This window comes from Crotalus tigris, unplaced genomic scaffold, assembly GCF_016545835.1.
Source record: "Crotalus tigris isolate CLP2741 ecotype Arizona unplaced genomic scaffold, ASM1654583v1 scf7180000017973.899353, whole genome shotgun sequence".
In the NCBI taxonomy this organism is placed as follows: Eukaryota; Metazoa; Chordata; class Lepidosauria; order Squamata; family Viperidae; genus Crotalus; species Crotalus tigris.
This window is the reverse complement of record NW_024096753.1, coordinates 640509-662429: the sequence shown is the minus strand read 5'-3', so window position 1 is coordinate 662429 and position 21921 is coordinate 640509. Positions and strand designations below refer to the sequence as shown.

General features: G+C 34.4%; 1 protein-coding gene across 1 annotated transcript in view; it reads left to right on the top strand.

Moving 5' to 3' along the window:
- Positions 1 to 21921, top strand: part of HCN1 (hyperpolarization activated cyclic nucleotide gated potassium channel 1) — a 155052-nt gene that overhangs the window by 31461 nt on the left and 101670 nt on the right. The window contains exon 2 of the mRNA XM_039345685.1: positions 6538 to 6961. Coding sequence (XP_039201619.1) covers positions 6538 to 6961 — 424 coding nt within the window. The remainder of the gene's footprint in view (positions 1 to 6537; positions 6962 to 21921) is intronic.

Genomic DNA, 21921 nt, shown 5'->3' with positions numbered 1-21921 from the left:
GTACCAGCTGTGGTCAAATTTAAATACATTACATCTACAGCACCTCTGATCTATTAAATTAGTCATCTGGTTGTAAAAAAAAAAGGTTTGTTAGACATAATTTGTTCTGGAGAAATCCAGTGTAACTCCTGGTAAATGGTAATATTCCTTTCTAAGTGTTCACAGACTTGTTGTTTGACAATTGGCATTCTAGTAGCTGCATGTATACATGTGTGTATATTCCATTATCTATCTGTCTGTCTGTCTATCTATCTTATAGTGTTTCTCAAGTTTTCTTTCTTCTGCTTCTTGAATATGAAGGATATGAAGAGGAGACCTATGTTGCTCTTATTCAATTTTCTGATACTTCACCTATTTTATTCTTTTGGTGCTGGCACTGCTGTATACCCGCCAACAAGATGGCAAGCTGAATACCTGCCACAGCCTAGGGACGGGCAAAGGTCAGGCAGACCGTTAGGGCCCCTTTTTCAGCATAATCAGATAACAGCTGTAAACATAATCACAGACTTGGCACAGGTTGAAACCATGAATCCAATCAGCAGATGACAAACTCAAAGGAAAACATGGGACATATGCTGAGGTGGAATCCAGAGGTCTCACAGCACAACAGGATATACACATCAAAGTTGAGATTTCAAAAGTTGTTCACAGGATTTGTTCTCAGAGAGTGAGGCCAATAAATGAGCCACACTAAGCCTCTACCCAATACACAGTTGTGGCAGTTTACTTTTCAGCATTGGTTCTTTTATTGAATTGCTTCTGGGAAAACATCCACAAAATTCTTCTGTCTGTTGTAAAATCCTTATCAATGCCTATGATTAGGTCTAGGTGGCTGGGCTTCAGAGTCAGAGATGCTGTCAGTAGATGCAGGCAAGAAGTCCTGGGGCTTCCTGGATCTGCTTCAACCAGAATAGAGTGGCTTCACAACTGCTGGAATCACATATAACCAGTGCTTTTTTTGTAAAAAAAAACAAAAGGTGCTGGAACTCACACATGTCATACAATCAGCCTTGCCTATCCTACAAGGTTCCATCCAAAAAAGGTGCTGGAACTCCATTCTGGGTGTTCTATGACAAAAAAGCCCTGCATATAACACATATATTGTTCCTACTACAGATGCTCCAGCCCCCCAATCTTCTCATCAGAAGACAAGTCCAACAGGGCTGTCATATTGTAAGAGTTTTCAAAGATTGCAGTCAGCAGTACTGGTATCACTTTAGTCAGGGGGTCCTTCTAGTGCCTAGCTGTAATTCAACTGTTCCTGGAGATTTGAATTCATTTAAGTAGCAAGAAGGGTTTATATTACATCTTTATTATAAAGATGTTAGAGCATCCACCTTTATTTCGCAAACATACAAATATACATGCACTACTACTTTCTCCCTGATATGCAAAAAGATAGCATACTGGATATTCCAACGAAACTAATAAAAGTCTTGATATTTAAAAAGAACATACAGATATTAATATATAAGAGTGATTTGGATAATTCTTCTTACTGAATTTACAAAAGAGATATATAAAAACTTTGGAAGATTTGTTGGGAGGAGAAAAGGGAAGAATAAAAAAAAAAAAAATCAAGCCCAAGATCATTATTTTAAGGGATTAAAACTTGTTAAATATGTGGGGAGAGAATGCAGAGTTGACTTATTTGATCATGGTTAAAATAGTTATGTAGTGATTTTTGATAGCCCTTAATATATTTTTGCTGATTAGGAGTAAATGATAAGGCCTTAAGATTTTGTTACGAAATGAGTTATGGGAAGAATAGTGTATTTGTTGTAGAGATAAGTGATAATTTACTAAAATTGTACTTGTGATGAAAGAAAAGTCATTCCTTATTTGTTTTTTTCATTTTCACTTTTATTTCTTTTTTGCTCCCCACCCCTGCGCTTCTCGTTTTCCTTTTTATATTTTTAAAAGTAAAAGTTTTGTATTGTTTGAATTGTAATCTTAATAAAACTATTTTAAAATATTGCTTGAAGAAGAAAATTAAATCCTTTACAAACACTGCACAATAGGGCAGCAATAAGAGATGTAAAGGACCTAAATCGTAATTATTCAGAAACTACCTGTAAAGTAAAATTCAACAACAGAGAAGTAATCCTTTTGAAACAGAAGCCTACTGTTAAACACCAATACAAAAATAAGGTCAAAAAACAAGCACCGCTTCAGACAAGATGCAAAGAGAACTTTATTCCTTTTCCAGGACATGTACTCAATAATATATTTCATGCAGTTCAGTGAAGCTGATTAGGTAAGTGAGAAAAGAATTGTAACCTTAGCTACTTTAGCCAGATACATGAATATATTTATGTAGCACAATAAAAAAAAAAATGGAACCTGACTCTATTGCTTTGACGGATGCTATTCTCCCATGGAATAAAGCTTCTTTATTGAACCATGGTGGCACAGTGGTTAGAATGCAGTCTTGCAAGCTGATTCTGCCCACTGCCAGGAGTTTGATTCTGACTGGCTTAAAGTTGATTCAGCCTTCCATCCTTCCAAGGTCAGTAAAATGAGGGTCCAGATTGTTGGGGATAATATGCTGACTCTGTAAACCTTTCAGAGAGTGCTGTTAAGCACTATGAAGCAGTATATAAGTCTAAATGGTAAGTGGTATTGCTATTCTTTTGAGCCAAGCTTGCCTACAAGTGATTCATGGATGATCCATACAACTTTCTTGGCAATAGTGTGGAAGTAATTTGACACTTTCTTCTTTTTGGAACATTTTTTTTTCAACTTTTTGGTTTGGTCTTTCACTTGGTGAAATTCCAAATCTAAATCAGCTCAATCTCTAAGTCCTGACTGACTAGCCAGGGGAATCATTTGTTGACACTCATATTATATACTTTTTTGTGAATAAAACTGAGCAGATTCCCACTGTTCGATTTCTCTTTTAAATTGTTTTTTTTTTCCTAGAAGTTATTTTTTAAAACAGTAAATCTTTAAAATGTGAATGTCATGGTTCCGACAGATGAATCTCTTCAAAAGAACTTCGAGGCATTGTTTTCCTTAAAAACTCTTTAATTTGAGAAACAAAGTATTGGCACTACATAATTGAAGCCAAAAACTGAATTCCCCTCCCCTGGCACAAAGTAGCAAAGAGCAATTCCTTCCTACAATTAACCATCATAAATCACGTTCCCCAATTAACTTGAAGTGTGGGTTTTCTTCCCATCTCTCCTGCCTGCCAATTTTCTATCAACTCTGGACCTAATAACCTTGGGTTCTCACAGCTGAGTTATTATTGTTATGATTAGCTGGACTCTCATCCACATTCCCTCTCCCAGCATCAATGAACTCTAAAAGCGATAGAGAAAAGATGGCTACATTTCCATCTATTGTCAAAGCAAAAACATCCAATGTTAGCAGCATTGACAGTAATGCTTCTCTCTTATATAACTTTCATTGTTTTATCAATGTATAAAATTCAAAGAAAAATAACAATAGGAAATTAAGGGAAGAAAAAAAATGGGAAGAAAAATATGAGGTACAAGGGAAGAAAGAAAAAGGCATTGTCTTCCGATTCTTTTTAGCACAGTACAACATTCCAGCTTCAACTTGTTCTAACTGTCAAGAAATTTCTCATTAATTCTAGGTTACTTCTCTCTTTGGTTAGTTTCCATCAGTTGCTTCTTGTCTTGCTTTCAGGTGCTTTGGAGAATAGCTTGACTCCCTCTTCTTTGTGGCAGCCCCTGAGATATTGGAACACTGCTATCATGTCCCCCCTTGTTCTTCTCTTTGTTAAATTAGACATACCCAATTTCAGCAGCTGTTCCTCCAGTCCCCTAATCATCTTTGTTGCTCTTCTTTGTACTCTTTCTAGAGTCTCAACATCTTTTTTACATCGCGGTGACCAAAACTGGATGCAGTATTCTAAGTGTGGCCTTACCAAGGCATTGTAAAGTGGTATTAACACTTCATGTGATCTTGATTCTATCCCTCTGTTAATGCAGCCAAATTAATAAACTTTATAAACTATCGCCATTTATATTAACAAAATTCACTGTATTCTTTCAGATTCTTTAACCTTAAAGGGAAAATACTTTTTTTCCATCTGTTTTAAAACAGTAAGCTTTTATTTAAAACATTTCTAAAATTAAAACATTCTAATAAATCTTTAACTTTCTTTTAGCATGCATACTTTAAAGTTTACTTTCAGACCAATAAAATTCCAATTCTAACCCATTAAATTTAGATTACTCCCTCTAAGTTACCATCATAGAATAATTTTTTTTTCTTGTATACATCCTTTTTAAAACTCTGGATTTTTTTTAAATATATCTTTTTCTTTAACTTTCTCTTAACATAGATATTTTCAAATACACTTTCAATAATATTTTACTTTAGGAATTATTTAAGCATTATATATAAAGAAAAAAATACATTTTCAAACTTTAATTTAAGATTAAGACTTTCTTTCAATTACAAATATGAAACAGATGAAAATCCATCCTAATTTCATTTGTCTCATTATGTTTAAGTCACTCCTTCCAGCTTGATTTCATTTAATAAAACCACTTTCTTCTCTGGAATATTTGTCAAGTAGTTATAAGCTTCTCTTTTTCTCAAAGATTTCTTAATTTTGTTAATATCCATGAGGAAAAAGTCCCTACTTGCCTTTTTAAAGTTACAAATTTTCTTGAAGCTCTTCTTTCAATTCTGTTGGGAGGCTTCTGTTTAAACCATCAGAATAAAAATTGGTGTCAGGTTTATATTCCAAAATTACAGTTGACTCCTTTGCATTGTCAGCTACCTATGAAATTGTCTCGGTGGTTTGGTAACTTTCTACAAATATTTACTATTTCTGAAATAGTTTGAGTAGTCTTTTTAACACCCTTGGAGCATAGCTGTTCTATAAATTGATGGATTTTATTTAAAGATTTTTCAAATACATCTCTAAGGTATCTCCTCCATCTTCTTAACTCCCTCTTCAGTCAAAGAGTAGCTGTTTTGTAAGTCACTTAAGAATTGCTGACCAATCAGGTATCATAAAAATCAGAAAGTTTTAGTCACAGCAAAGCAGACCAAGCTAGAAATTACTAAAAATAATAAACTAGAACCACAACTTTCTGCCGTTATATTTCTCCATCATTTTTTAAAAAAAAGATATTTCACACTTCAAGATATTTTTGCTTGCCTTAGCAACCTTCTTCCTTGTTGATTAACAAGAAGAAACCCCCCAAATGGTGCAGATCTTCAAAAAGGAATAACAGGCTAAAGAGAACATCTTTTAACTTAATTAAATATTGATAATCCTTAAAATAATTAAGAAATGAAAGGCACAACTTACTGTTCATTTGAAAAATAAATTCTCAAATGGCTGCTTCTTTGGCATACAAGCTGCTTCAAAGCAAATGCTCCTGAAGCTACTTGCAGACCTTCGCCGTATTGGAAGATCTTGAGGAATAATTCTAGGACTTTCCCTAACCCAGGAGAGTTAAATTAAAGGAATGCCGGTTCCTTCTGTTGAAGAAGCTACATTCCAGGGAAAAAACCCTTAGGGAATCCTTTCCTGGGCATGTTGTCAGCTGGCCATTCTAAGGATCTGCCTCAATTAGTCCTCCCAAGGAAGCAGAACTCTTGAAACAACATAATTTCAAAAGGAACCTTTATTGGGAGATGTTGACAGCAGGAATAGAAGGCAGGATCTGAGGGTTTCCCACACAAATCAAATAGTCAAAAGAGTCCAAAATAACCCTGCCCCAACCATCCATCCAGATGGTTCAAACAGGCTAAGCCACAGGTGTGAAAGTGCCATGGGAATGGAGTGATAAGGTGCAGATTCCAAGGCTGTTAGGTCTCTGTGTTGTTTCTTCTGCAGCTGGAGATAAGACAGATGTCCGGAGGCACATTCCATTCTCACCCGGATAGAGAAACATCAAAGAGGATAGAGCAAGGAACAAAGCAAAGGAAATACACATCACCACCCCAAGCATCCCTCTCCCCCTCCCAGGAGAATGGCAGAACCCAAAAAGAATAAGAAATCCCATGCCCATAGAAAGATTGGGTTCTGACAGCCATCTTTTTACCGGAAGCTTACTATCTTAATACTAATGTTCCTGATTACTATCTGAAGCCTTTATTTTGCTTCTGAAGGTTTAGGCATTCTGATTTTTTTCCTTTTTTTTTTAGCAAAATCTTTTCTTGCACTTATCAATGCTTTCAATGTAACTACATTGAAAAAAATACTTTTAAAGGTTTAGTTCCAAACAAATTTATGTTTTCCATAACATAAACAGGAAATGTTTCTGTTGAAGATACCAAAGAAAATTGACTTTCAGCAAAATGTACCATCAAACCTCTGTGGAAAAAAAGTTATTTTGAAGATGTGACTTGCAATCATAGGCACATGAATAATTGTGAAGGGATGGTTTCAATTTCTGTTTTGTATATTTGATGAAAAAAAACTTGAATGCAGTCTAGTTTCTTCCAATTTTAAAGCACTGTCCACAAATCATATATGCACAGAAAAGAATAAATGGCCATTTACATGTTGTTTTGCTTAACAATTGCATTCTCTGTTTCTCTTAGGTTTTACTGGGACTTAATCATGCTTATCATGATGGTTGGAAATCTTGTAATAATACCTGTTGGTATCACATTCTTCACAGAACAGACAACCACACCATGGATTATTTTCAACGTAGCATCGGATACTGTGTTTCTGCTGGACTTGATTATGAACTTTAGAACTGGCACGGTTAATGAGGATAGCTCTGAAATAATACTAGACCCCAAAGTAATCAAGATGAATTATTTAAAGAGCTGGTTTGTGGTTGACTTCATCTCATCCATACCAGTGGATTATATCTTTCTTATTGTAGAGAAAGGAATGGATTCAGAAGTCTATAAGACAGCTAGAGCACTTCGCATTGTGAGGTTCACAAAAATCCTGAGTCTGCTACGTTTGCTACGACTTTCAAGATTAATAAGATATATCCATCAGTGGGAAGAGGTAAGTTTCTCTTCTAGATATTCATCCAGACTTCTGTCGCTTTAAAATGATCATAATGGGGCTACATTAACACAAGTGAGAACTCTTAGCATGTTGGGCATAAACAGCACCTTAGCTTGTTAATTACTTTTTTCATTCTATCAATTCAGTTCTTTTTATTATGGTGTATGAGCTTAGAGATTCAGCATAACAATATTGATGTTGTAAAAAAAAAGATATTTGGAAAAATTAACAATGAGATGCTTGTTACATTTATAACATGCCTTCCCATTAAAAAAACATATTTAAGCAACCTTAGAATAAAATACAGGCAAAATAATAAATATAATTAAAAAACATTATAAATAAAATTTAAAAGTGATCTATTTCAAATTAATTTAATGCCTAACAGCATTTGCTAGATTAATTAAATAGTTAATTAAAATTAAAACCCACAAGTCAGTTTCTACACCAGAAACACTCTTGCTTGTCAATGGAAAGATGATTTAGCCTGATCTCAAAAAGGAGTTTTAGAACTTGGAAGCAGCCAAAGAATAGAACCTCTGTCGTATTTTTTCCAAAAGTGATTTCATAATAGTGGGATATGGAGATGGGCTTTCTGTATGGATCTTGTACAGAGGACAGATCAACATAATAACTTGATTAGATTGATCAGCGGTGCATTTATACACGACCACCATGATAGTATAGTACTACAGAGCTTATTTGTAATGACAGCATCATCCCACTTTTCGTATTGGTTTGTTTATAATGCTAGTAATTTTAAATGTCCTTACTGTTGTACATAATGGCTTCAACTTTTCTGTAATCCATAATGATCTTTATCTTGTTTTTATTGCAGTAGTAACCAAAACTCAGTAGAAAGTACAGCCATACAGCTATTTTCAAATTCATCTTCTTGAATGTTATTTATTTATTTTTTTCACGATGAGTATCATTTTAACATCAGGAAATAGGATCTGTAAAGGTGTGAAATACGGTAGTGCACAGTTGTCTTACTGGTTCCACTTGATCCTTGATGCTGTTGTACAAGAGCTTGGGAGTACTTCTACAGTACATTTTGGAAAGAATAAAAAGTGTAAGAGAGTTTATTTTCTTGCTGTATGGAGCATAAATAAATCTTGATAAACATGCCAAGAGAAACAGTTTAGCAAAAGAGTAGAAAGGACTGAAAGTGCTCTCCTCAATTCACTCATATAACCAAAGAGCTATTAATTAGACTTGATTTCCTCCTTCTTCATAACTGCAGCCTAAATAATTCAGTACCTACTTGTAGATTTTTTTCCCCAAAATGGAGGTTTGGGAATGAGAATTAATATGGTTGTTTCATTTCTCTGGGTCTGCCTGAAAAATTGTGTATGATATTTATCCTGTTATTAACTATACATTATTTAAATTTAATTTTCAAAACTACATTGCAAGACAGTTCTACTAAAGTGACACAAATTCTCCATCACATTTTAACCCACCACAATCACACACACACTCCACACATACATACCCATCAGATTTTCTCCCTCTTCAGAAGAAAATGTTGGGAGAAGAGAAGTACAAGGGTCATGATAAATCTGGGCAAAGCCAAGAAGTACAGTTCCGCTTCCTTTTCTTAAGATCTAAGACCTTCATAACCTCTTAACTTCTATGGCAAATTCATCATTCTAGCCATTGTCTCTCCACTGCAGGATGAAGGCCTCTTTGCAACCAATGGGTTTTTGAGGTTTCTTTTGCCAATTGGGCACTCAGTACTTGCTGATGGCATTGCACAAATGGCAAATTGTAAATTCGCAAATTAAATGATTCAAGTCTGGTCATTTTTAATTTTTTAATACGAGGAAGAGGTGATAAAATATAAATAAATAAATAAATAAATATTCTTAATCTATAAACAAAAGAGCTGCTAAATTTTTCCAAATGCTTCAGAGAAATGCCTGCTTTACTAAACCACCGGTTCTATTTTGGCAGCATTTTCAGATATTAAAAGGACATTGACCATGCTGCTTCATATTATAGCAAGTCTTCCCATTTTTAAAATAGTGTAAGTAATTGGAAGTGAATTACAAAGCAGAAGGAAATACCAAAGAATTATAAAAGGTAAAAGATCAGTGCTGTGATTCAGTCAAATGTGTTGCCCTTTTGAACAGTGTTTATTATTACTTTTTTATACTTTTAGATAACAAGAGATGCTTCTTAAAAATAACCCTGTTTAGTATGAAATACAGAGAAAAAATAGAAACACAATGATACAGAACTGCATTAGTGTTGCAGAGGGATTCTAAATAGATTAAAATTAGGATTTTATTTCCTCTGAGCTGTTGAAATAAATGAAATAAATGGCATTTTTGATGATAATTTATTTTTAATGTTATAGCTAAGAGCTACATTAAGAATGTAAATCCCAAATTGCTATAGGTGAATGTTCTTTCCTCCTTCCCTCCATCCTCTCTGTCTGTTTAAGGGAAAAAAAAGTCCTCTAGATTCTGGAAACCTAGATTGGAATTATGTTATGTTTTCAAATTAAAACCAAATATAATAAAAAGTGATAATCACCTTCTTGACTGTTTCTCATCCAGGTCCCTATTATGTGGTTTATATTTATCCAATATCTGATCCTATGTTTATTTATTTCAATTTATATGTCTTCCCATCTCAAATCCATAATTCTGGGTGGTTAACAACACCATAGGACAATAGCAATAATAGCAATATGTAGGACCTGCAGTAAAAATCCCAACAACCAAAGAACAAATCAACACAGCCTTTCCATGAGCTCTGCCATTAGTCTTCCTAATGGGCAACTCATTTTTTCAAACATTTGACATAACGTTTCCAAATGTTATGCTGTAGTTTAAATAAGAATACAATATCTAATTTAAAAGGTTGAATGATAATCTGGGAGGCAAAAACAACATCAGCAATAGCAGTAGCAATAATAGCAACAACAACAACAACAACAACAACAACAATATTAATAGAGTTGGACAGGACTTGATTAAAGTTCCTTATCAATTGCATGCTGGTATTCCAAATTTGACAGAGCAGCTTCAAAAAATGAAAATAAGACATCAGTATATGATCAGGAAAATGATGTCAACAGCATCCAATCAATGTTATTTGTCACTTCTAGCATTCTAGAAGGTGGGCATAAAGGTGATAAGAGGGCATCCTATCTTAGTGGAATTTTGCTCAAGTGCCCCTATGTAACCCTCTGTTTTGTTTGATCCTAAAGTCTTCTTTGTCCTCTGGTCCTGATTACTGCTAAGGGATCGTATATCCTCAAAGGAAACAGCAGTATTATAGGAGGGATAAGTGACAATGTCATATTTGCATTTTCAGGATTTCTCATTTTATTAACTACAATTTGACCTTGTTTTGTAAAAGTTGGTTAAAAAGAAACTCTAGTAATATTCATACTGATTTTTAAAGTATATATTGTATTTTCATACATGCATATTTTTTCATGAAAATAGGTTACAAAAATGATCACAAATTAGTAGATTTGCTGTAAATCAACATTTTTGGAAATGTTCTAGGAACTGGGCTGTCACTGTATCTAATACACTGAACTGATTGGCTGGTTAGAGCTAAATTTCCCACTGAAAAAATTGCTAAATTCATGGCAATGTGTATTTCATCACTGAGCTGCAATTGTTTCAACAGGAGCAATCATTAAGTACTTGGGAGTGAATGTGGTTGCAATCTCTTTTACAGTTGCAATCAGGAAGAGAAAGAAGCTGCAGGTGGTCCAGTTTCCCAGGTGGAAAAATGCCTTGTCCCATTAAGAGATCTCTTCAAAGCTTGCAGGATGTCATTATAAGTCAAGACAAGACAAAGATGAAATACTAAAGTTGTAACAATTTTGAATTTTCCTGGACAGGGAAAACAACGCCTTTGTAGTGGCAGCTGGAAGTATAAACTGCAAGATATATTTAGAAAATGCTTTAGAAAAGAAAAGTTGTTACGATGTAGCAGGAATGGATAAGACAAAGAATGCACAGTCATTCTGTCATTTGGCTGTGATTCTGTAGAAACAGAAAGGATGGAAATATCTTTGATGGTAGATTTTATTTTTATGTAGATAAAATAAACAGAGGAGATGAATTATGGGGGCCCAGGGGAGCTAAAGAGTAACATCATGCATGGGGAATAGATATTTCTTTTTAAAACAGCAGCCTTTTTTTCTGTAACTATCTGCTCTTTAATCAAGACATTCACATATTGATCTGGGAGGTAAATTAAGGTGAAAAGATGAAGTCAGGTGTCTACCCAACCTAAATGATTTGCATATAAAGAAATGCATGGTTTATCAAGGCTCAGTAAGTACAACTGAGTGTCCTTTCCTTGGTGACCCCATTTTTTATGCATCAGTTCATTTCAGTGGAACATTTTCTTTCAGAGGACATTTATATTAGGCAGGAAGCAAAATGGAGGGATACAAAATGAGTACATTTCTACATTAATAAATCAATATCATTTAAAGATAAACCTTATTACAGTGGAATGGGATGTACTTTTGTTAATTGTGTCCCAATTATTGTGCACCAAATATGTACAAAGAGAAGTGAACAGAAATGCACTTAAAGAAAGGAAATGTATGACTAAGGCACAAGAAGTTATCTGAACTGCTGATACAGCTGTTAGGAGTCCCAAATTGACCAGGTCAGTTTAGCAAGCACAGGATTGCTTTAGTATGGAGGTAAATAATCTTTTTGGGGTATTAGATATTTAGAAGCACAAAGTGGAAGTAAAATGCTCATTCACTGTGGATGGCAACATCTGTTCCCTTTCTTTATGTTGCTGGTCAACTTAGCAAGTATACAGGCTGGTAAACAATACAGTTATTTTTATTTTCTTGGAACACCTATAGGGACTGTGCAAATTGCTAACTCTGCTTTGCAATATGCAAGCTTCCTGTTTAATTTTTAAAATAAAAATAATATGCTTTTCTTACAGATGCACCTGATTGTTTATTCCTGATTTAAGATAAGTTCCTTTCTTTCCATTTGCATAATGTACAGAAATCTTGTCCTTCTCCACAGAAATATGTGAATAAGGTATACATTATCAATACTTTAAAAATGAGGCTTGGGTGTATTTAAAATAAGTAGTTTTTCAAATAGTTTACATCAGTTCCTTGCTGGCCAGGAAATGGATAGGGACTTGACTGGCTGTACATTTTGCAACTAAATATTTTGTGTGGCTCAAAAGCTATTGATTGCCCTTTTTGAGTCTGCTTTGCAAATTGCCATTCATAGAAGTGACTCAACCCATTTATTATATTCTATCTCTCCTGAAAATAAAGAAGGTTAAGGTAAAAGCCAGTAATAATAAAACTATACATTAACAATTGAAATAATTCCAGAAATCTTAAGACGTTGAAACACTTGTTTAAAAGTAGCTCAGTATATCATCACAAACACTAATAGTAATGGTACAGTAGAAGGTGGATGTTTTTTTTTTTTAAAAAAAGAAAAGAGCCATCTAAATCATTTTGCAAAACACACACAATGTTTGGATTGTTCTTCTTTTGCTAAGTACTGGAAGCCCAATAAGATGAGCAGGGGGACACCCAGTCCCCTAAAAGATCTGGGGATATTAGAACCCAGAGGAAGGACTTTGGAAAAGTAGATAGGCTGAAGTTCTTGGATTCTGGTTTTAAGCATTTCAGGGCTTTATAGTGATGAACAAGACACCAAGTTGCACATTAGGATCCAATGCAGTTTCTTAAACAATCTGTTTCAGGACGGCACCTGAAATAGTTAGTGCTAAAAGAGGCGAGAATATAGGCAATGCACACAGCATTCTTTTCTCTAGACTCCATGCATTCAGATAAAAAATGTGTGAAAAGAGAAGCTATGTTTGCTCGAATCCAAGTAAGTTTTTAATCTGATCTAATACACATTCATGTCAGTGCCAACTCACTTCAGAACTTGGCCGCATGAACTCTGAAAAGACAGTTTATCTGTTTACCATGTAAACACAGGGCTTTTTTTGTAATAGACGCCCAGAACGGAGTTCCGGGACCTTTTTTGGATGGAACCTTGTAGGGTAGGCAAGGCAGGTTGTATGACATGTGTGAGTTCTGGCACTGTGTAAACATATTAATGAGACAGCATATGCTGCCTACCTCTTTTTCCTGTCCAATGCATTTAGAACTCATGATAGTTTCTAGATACTCTTCATTAAAATATGTATTCATTTCATGTAGTGGGAATGTACTATTATGACCTAAGTAGCATTTTTCAGGAAATTTATATTTGGTGCATCAGCTTCAACTTCAGAGACATTTACCTGAGCATTCAGAATCAAGCTGGATCCAGGAACCAATTAATGATAAACTTGAATGCAACCCAGTCTAATGGTTCTGAACTTCATTTGCATGGTCAGTTACGTCCATATCAGTCCTCACTAATTGTAGATTCCTTAGAATGAGATACAAAAAAGATATAGTATTAAATGCTTTCTGCATAGAGGTATGCTGAACTTCAAACATCTGGATGACTTGACTGGCAATATAATAGTTATATATGCATTTAGTGTAGGGGACTTCAGGATTATACGCTACAATGTCAAATAAAATGGCTGACAAAGAAATAGAGCTAGCAGCTGTTTGGTATAAATTAGGAAAATGTTTGTTTAACATCATGCCTATCAATTATTTGTTTCTTATCTTGCAGACTCTATAATACTATATAATTGGCCTCATATATATTTTGTCATGTAAATCATGTTGGTTTGTGAAATAAATAAACCAAAAATTGTGGGAAATTAAATCAAAAATATCTATCATATAACTTTCCTTTTTTATATGTAATAAAATTAATTTCTGTAGTCATCTGTTTGGCACAAAGCCCAATTATGCAATCAGAATATAATTTGGAGTTTTCCAACCTTTTCTTTTTGTCTCAGTAATCAGAAGTATTTTGAAAAGCAGAAAGACTTTTCTCCAATCTTAAAGACAAAAGTGGTGAAATATTAATATGGTTAATGCTTGCTAACTTTGTTTCTTTGGGTGTTCTGACAATTTTTCTTGTGCCTCTTTGTATATGAGAGTTGAATGAGAAGCATTGCCTCCATTTCCTTAACTTTAATTTAAACAGGATTATTTAATAAATGAAACAAGAAAATAATTGTGGAAATTAGATCTTTTGTTATCTTCATTTACTTTGCTACATAAACACCGTTTGCTACACATTTCAGCCAAGGAGAAAATTCTACTTCACACTTGTTCACCCATACACAATTGCCATTGGTATGTTTAACTGAGAAGAGGACAGTCTTTAGGAGGTAGAACAGAATAGAACAGAACAGAACAGAATAGAATAGAATAGAGCTGGAAGAGGGACCCTGGTCTTCTAGTCCAGCCCCCTGCTCAAGCAGGACAACTCACACCATCTCGTCTTTCTTAAAAATCTCCAGTGATGGAGCACCACGATTTCTGGGGGTAAGCTGTTCCACTGGTTGATTGTCCTCACTGTCAGGAAGTTTCTCCTTAATTCCAGGTTGCTTCTCTCCTTGATCAGTTTCCAACCATTGTTTCTTGTCCTTCCCTCTGGTGCTCTGGTGAACAACTTGAACCCTTCTGCCTTGTGGTAGCCCCTCAGATACTGGAATACTGCTATCATGTCTCCTTATTTCTTCTTTTCTTTAGTAGTAGTACCAAACCAAGAAGAAATTTGAATCATCTTGATGAAAAAGGCCAATGTCTTCAAGGAGCAAGACTTTAATAGCAAAAAAGATGCAGCAACTGTTTTTTTTAATGGTGAAGACATTTTATATAATATTGTTTCATTTCTCCAACCTCTCTAAACTATTTTGAAGCTGGCTATGTGTTTCTGTACATTTTGCAATGAGTTGTTGGTATGATGCAAATGTTTTTTGATTATCAAGACATCATGTTTCTTTCATACAAATTTCCCCTGAAAGTTGTAATGATGGCACGATCTCCCCCCCCCCCAGACTGGTACTTTTTCCAAAAACAACAACCATGGTAATAGATTGCAATATGTAGTCACAGTGAATATGTATGTGGGGAGAGAGAGAGAGAGAGAGAGAGAGAGAGAGAGAGAGAGAGAGAGAGAGAGAGAGAGAGAGAGCAATGGTTTTGAGCCCAGAAGCTGCAGAGTGGAATAAGTAAGTGCATGCTCCTTATATAAAAAGGGGAAAACCATGCTTGGTAGTGTTTGTTGTTTTTGTATAGGGATTGTAATGTTCATTAGAACAATTTAGCTCACATGTCTAACAACTTTGCTATGATATCTACTAGAGAGCTCAAAGCTCAGGCAGCAGGATGAGGCAAGAATTCTTGTGATGGGAAAAGGCCTGCCCTCAAGGTCCATTACCATCACAAATCACGACACAAATTTGTGTTTCAAATGTTTAAAATTAAACTGCATGCAGTCAAGCTGAAAAATAATCAGTTTAGCTGCCTAAGGAGGATAACTTTGTGTGAACCCATCAGCAAGGTACCATTCCTGATTCAACATAAATGCTGAATGTGGGATGGCCTTGAATGCTACAGCTTAAATCTGTCTGTTGGTCTGTCTGACCTGCATATACTAATTGCAGTAATTGAATCATTGCAGTTTATAGCAAAAATATACTGCATAACTCCACGATATGGAACAAATAACATCCAGAATAACAGACTGAGATACTGCATTTAAATATTTACAGTATATTTTAGAATCAAATGTTTTTCAAGGTTTGAAACAACGCCAAAAATGTCCTGATGATAGTCATACATTAGAAAAAGCCTTATGGAAAATCTTTATTTTAATTGATTCCTCAATGTTGAGAGGGAGTAGGTAAATCTGATGTCAAGGGGGGAGGCTGTTTCAGGAGATCATTGCTGCAACAGTGGCTCCTGGCTGTAGTTCCAGCATTGTGTTCATCTTAAAATTAACTTGCCAGTTAGGACAATTCTGGATGGAGAATGTAATCCTGGAGTTACCTTGATGCTAGGGCCTTGCAACTATGATATGTTGCTGCACAAACAGAAACAAAATTCTTGGTTAGATTATTAAAAAGACTGAAGCTAAAACACCTATGTTTATCACAGTCTATGACAAACTTTTCAATTGATCAAAGGAGGACATGTTAAATCATAGCATCAACCGTCTCCATTATTACACTGACTAGTAAAGCTCTCCAAACAGGAAGTCTTCCATGTCTATTTGAACTTCAGTGTGCCTCTTTCAGCATTCAGTGCCAAAAAATGTTCTTCCATTTAATGATTAATCTTAATTAATCTTAAGATTAACTATAAACTATAAAATTTATATATGAATTAAAAACATAAATTATTTATGCCATCTTTTTATTTTCAATTAAATCAGAATTGGGAACAACAATTCTGTCTTAATTTGTTTGATAAAATATAATATAGTAATGAATATGAGAAGAGATACTTGCACGGAATCACCTACAGAATTTATGGTACTATCTAAAACTTGACAGGATTTTGTTCTTCTCCTTTTTGCCCTTTTAAATAATAATTAAATCTCAAAATTCAATTACAAGCTGTTTCATTTAAAGAAAATGAATGAATGAAAAGGAAGAAAAGAAAGGAAAGGAGACAAATGGAAAGGAAAGGAAAGGAAAGACTCTCAGAAGAAGACAAGACTAATTATTCATCATTTCCAGGAAAAATACATGGGTATATTCATGAAATAATCTGGAATTCAGCCCAACTCAAAGCATTGTTTATCTATTTTTTTTGTTCCAAAAATGTTTTTCCTTGCAGTTTAATTAATGTATGAAAAAACAAGGAGGCTGCAGATCATTAGACAGATGATAATACAATGAAAGACTCTCACTTATGTCCCTCAAACCACCTCACAAATAGTGTAAGTGAAAAATCCCATTTGTTTGGGGGGGAAAAAAAATCAAAATTATGTTCCCTATCAAACTGAGGTTTAATTGAAAGGGGACAAAACCAATCTTTTTTTTTTTTGCAGAACATTAATTTTCTATATGTTAAGTAAATTTGGAGATTCAGAACCATATACCCTCCTTAATTCCATATGAGGAAATACATGAGACTGCTTCTGTTCTTGCTACTGGTTGCTCCCATTTTGTTTCCTAAGTGTAGGATTTTAGTGAAAAAAATATAATTTATTCTAAGCAAAAATTTAAAAAGTCTTTTTCAAAAGAACTGCTTTGGCAGATATCATCCCCTAAATAAGGGAAACAATCGTTTATTCATTCTTCTTTACAGTATACTACATTTATAACTGTTTAAATGACTATGGTATAGAGCTGGATGGCTATTTAAATGTAAATGCAGATCAAGTATTTTAATTACTTATAATTAATTAATTCTTTTGCAAGACAGCATGGGAATATTTTCCTGAAAGTAGCAAAAAGACAAGGGATTGCAGTGCTGTTCAAAGTTAGGATTAGAACTCTGGGTCTGGAACAGAGCACTTATCAGTTATAGGACACACTAATATCTATGGTGGACCTGCTAGATCTCATTTTTTGTTTTTCTAGAACCCCTTTTTCATTTTCTTTTATCCTGGCATCTCCTTTCTCTCTTATCTCTTCTTGATATGTTCTGTTCTTTGCTCCTGTTGGGGATGGACAGATCATTTCAGCCAGAGGTCTGACCTTCTTGCAGACAAAAAGCCTTTGGAATAAAATGAGTACTGCATGAAATTAGGCAGGCATCTCTAAATGTGCAGGCTATTCTCTTGGGATCAAAACTGATGGAAGAGTAGACAACATTTAACTCGTCTGGCAGTGGGCAGTCCCTCAGTGGATATTGAGACATTTTTAGAGATTCTGCATTTTCCACATCAATCAGAGGATAGATAAGATTACCTAATACACTTTCACCCATCTTATAATTCTGTCAGAGCGCACACTCTTCTCTTGTCTTTGAATGAAATCTGCTGTGAAACTGATTTAAATAGACAAATTCAATTTCCTACTGACGTTGATTGGAGTAGACAGACAGCATTTTTAATAACTGGTTTTTAATAACTCTGCCTGCAGCTATTAAAACAATTTGCTGAATCATCTCAGATTTTTATCTGAAGTGGGGGGGGGAACCCAAATAATAACTTGAAGAATCACTTGTTCTGTACATGCTAAATTTGGTGAGCATGGCCTCTCTGTAAAAAAGCATTTCAAGAATAATTAAGCTGTTAGAGCTTTCAGATTGTAGTCTCTGCATGTGATTCTTAATGGTATTCTCATTTCAATAACTAAATAGGGTTGGGGATTTTTTATTTTTATTTATTTATTTTTTTTTTTTGCCTCTTTGAGTCAGTGTTGACTCTTGGAGACTGCCTAGACAGGTCCTTGCAGTTTTCTTGGCAAGATTTCAGAAATGATTTGCCACTGCCTCTTTCTTAGAATTGAGAGAGAGAGACTGGTCCAAGCCATCCAGCTGGCTTTGTGCCAAAGGAGGGACTAGAACTCACAGTCTCCTGGCAGAAGGAGATGGAGACTCTTTGAAAACAGCAATGAAAGAAAAATGCTGATGACAGTTCCCTAATGAGAATCAGTTTGGTATAGTGGTTAAGGCATCAGGCTAGAAACCAGACAACTGTGAGTTCTGCTCCAGCTTTGGGATAAAGCCAGCTGGATGACTTTAGACTAGTCCCTCCCTCTGTATCTGATTCATCACCTAGAGCTTGTTTAGAAAATGTACTATAAAATAGAACAGTAATAAAAAGTAGATGTTAAATTTTAAAAATGCTACTTTTGATGTATTTGTCAAGTTAATATTGCCAGAATTATAAAACTGTAGAAGTCGTCTAGTCTAATCTACTGCTCAGTGCCGGTTATGCTAAAGCCAGCTGGATAGATGGCTATCTGGCCTTGGATTGGAAGGTACATGCTATGTTATGAGGCAGTCTGTTCCACCAATTGATAGCTCTCACTACACAGAAATTCCTCCTAATATGTAACCTGAAAACCACTTCTGTATAGTTGAAACACTGTATAGTGTTCCTCAACTTCAACAACTTTAAGATGTACAGAATATTTTCCAGGGCAAGAGAAAGCAAATTGAAACCAGTGTTTCTCAACTTCAACAACTTTAAGATGTACAGAATATTTTCCAGGGCAAGAGAAAGCAAGTTCACTCCCTCCAACATCTATACAACAGTCATTAGATATCTTAAGACTGATACCATATCTCTCCAATTTTCTCCTGTGTAGGCTAACCATACCTTTAACCATTTCCTGTAGGACTTGATTTCCAGTTTTTTCTCTCTTGCAGCAACTCACTTTTGAACTCTCATTTGTCAATATTCTTTTGAAAGATTGTTCCTAGAATTGGACACAGTATTCCAAAAGGCATCTGACTAAGACAGAGTAAAGTAGGAAAATTATTGCTGTGATCTGGATTATATGCTTCTGCTACTGAACCCCCAAAGCATTTGCCTTTCTAATAGCAGCATCATATTTGCCTTATGCTAAGTTTATCATCTACAGTACTAAAACACCCAAAGCATACTCTCAAGCCAGGTCTTTTCCATCCTGTACTTGTGTATCTCTTTTTTTCCATTTGTGCCAGGCTTTACATCATCAAATTACATGGGGTTCATTGTGGCCTATTTTTCAAGTCTGCATAGATCTTTTCGAATCCTCTCCTCTCTAGCTATTCCTTCTTATATCGTGTCATCTGTACATCTGATAATTTTCCTCTGAGACCTTACATTCAGGTTTTTAGTGAAAAAGTTGAATATCATAGGACCCAGGACAAAATTCTATGGCACTGTACACCATGTTATTTTTTAAGCTGATGTGGAGCAATTTATGAGTATCCTCTAGATGTGATCATTCAGCCAATTATATCTCCATCTGACAGTGGTATTTAGGTCAGGAATTTTCAGGTCTTAAAAAACAGGGAGTAACTGTCCTTTCAGGAATATGTTTTAAGGATAATTTATAGATGGAAAATATTTCTGATTGTCTGTATTAAAGATGTAGGTTTAATCTTTAAATTAACATTGTTCTATTATCCTTACCTTGTATTTGATAAATCTTCTTGAAATCAGGTCACTTTTCAATGAATTGCAGGTAAGAGATAGGAAGGAGCAATATATCCAGGACAGAAACTTGGAAAAGCAAATAATTCATGTGTTCTAACAGAATTAATATCTAATTAAAGTCAGTTATTAGCACATTTTAGAAAACAGTTAATGTATTTAAAACAAAACAGATTTTAAAACCATTTAAATAGAAAGCAAAACATCTTCTTTAAAAAAGGCTGTGGTTGTCATGCTGTATCCACTGGGTGAGAAAGAAAGATAAATATTACTTTTACATAGATTTTCTCTTGTTTATGCAAATACACCTGTTCCTTGACCCTTACTTGTTCTAAAAAAAATAGGCCTTTAAGAGAGTGAGGCTGAAATAGAGAGCTGCAATTCCTGTGGTGAAAACCTGGTTTCCAAGCTAGAATTTTATCCACATAGCATTTTTGCTTTTGATATAAAATTGCAAACAGGTATCAAGAGTTTACGGAAAAAATATTAACCTAATACTATGCACAGGTTTGTGGAAAGACGTAATTATCTTTTTGAAAAGATGCCATTTGTGTTTTGCAAGTCATTATCTGACTTAATAACATTCATAGTCCAGTGAATAGTCTGCTAGTTTACTCAATAATTCTCTTAAATCTACATATTAATATTCTTGTACTTTCCTTATACTTACCTTTTGACATCTTTGCTGCTGTTTTTTTCTTTTCTTTTTTAAAATATAGGCTGCTATTGATATACTCATACATGTATATCCAATTAGCATGTTTCAAAGGTCATAAATATTGTTCAGTTGATCAGAAAATAAATGTTGATATTACTGATGTTAATTAGATTTAGACATTTGAAAGTACAATATTGGATAATATTCCTAACATGCTTTCTGTATTTCATTGCACTGTATTTCATAGCTGGTGTCATGCTATTTTTAGGTGCAGATGGAATTTACTAATTAAAAATATCAATCTTTAGTTTATTCATGTTTTTAGGCTGATATACGAACTTTCTAAAAAACCTACATAGCTGAATACAAAATAAAGGAAAATAATGTTGCTTTATTTTTATTCTTTTTCTTCCCATGAAGTTTAATTAAAGATAAATAATACAGAATATGTTTAAATTTGCACACTGACTCATATAATTAAAGGAACCAATATAAATTCTTTTTCAAGTGACTGTTTATAAAAAAAAAATCCACTGGAAAAATAAATAAAAATAAAATTGCCACCTATTTGAATTCTCCATCTCAAGTCTCTTGGATTTTACATGCTTCTGAAACTTGATAAGCTACCACTCATTGATTCAATAGTGTTTACCTGAGATTGGCAAAATTGAATTTCAGAGCCTTTTCCCGTCCTGATGGTGATCCCAGCCATTGAAAATGTTGTGTGTAAAGAGGAACGAGGCCTTCTGCAGACCAAAGGCATTTCCAGTTTGCATGTCTACCTCTTCCAGAGGACCCTCTTTATTTGTTTATTTATATTTCATATTTCTTAACTGCCCATCTCTCTTTTTTTGAGAACAAAAACAACAAACTAACCGGTTTCTTTTTCAACTGCTATGAAGTAGTATCCTGGCTGTTTTCCCAGGCAGGCAGAAATATGTGCCTGTGGGGAAATAAAATTGTAATCACCAAGCAGGATTGTCATACTAACAAGAAAAATGAAGAAGAATGAAAACCTTGTTTTATACTAGATTGATGGCAATATATGAGGAGGATGAACTAGAAAAGATCATTACATTTTGGGATCCTTGATAAAGTATTATGATTCATATGTAAAAAGGAGAAATGTGCTTATATATTTATAGTTTTGTTCAAATTTCTGTGTTTAAAAACTGTATTATTGAATCCCTGTTTAGTTCCCACAATTATTACAAATATTTTTACACATATAACAGAATAAACACCAAGTGCACATTTTAATTTGGATCAAAACATTAGTGAACTAGATATACAGAATGTCA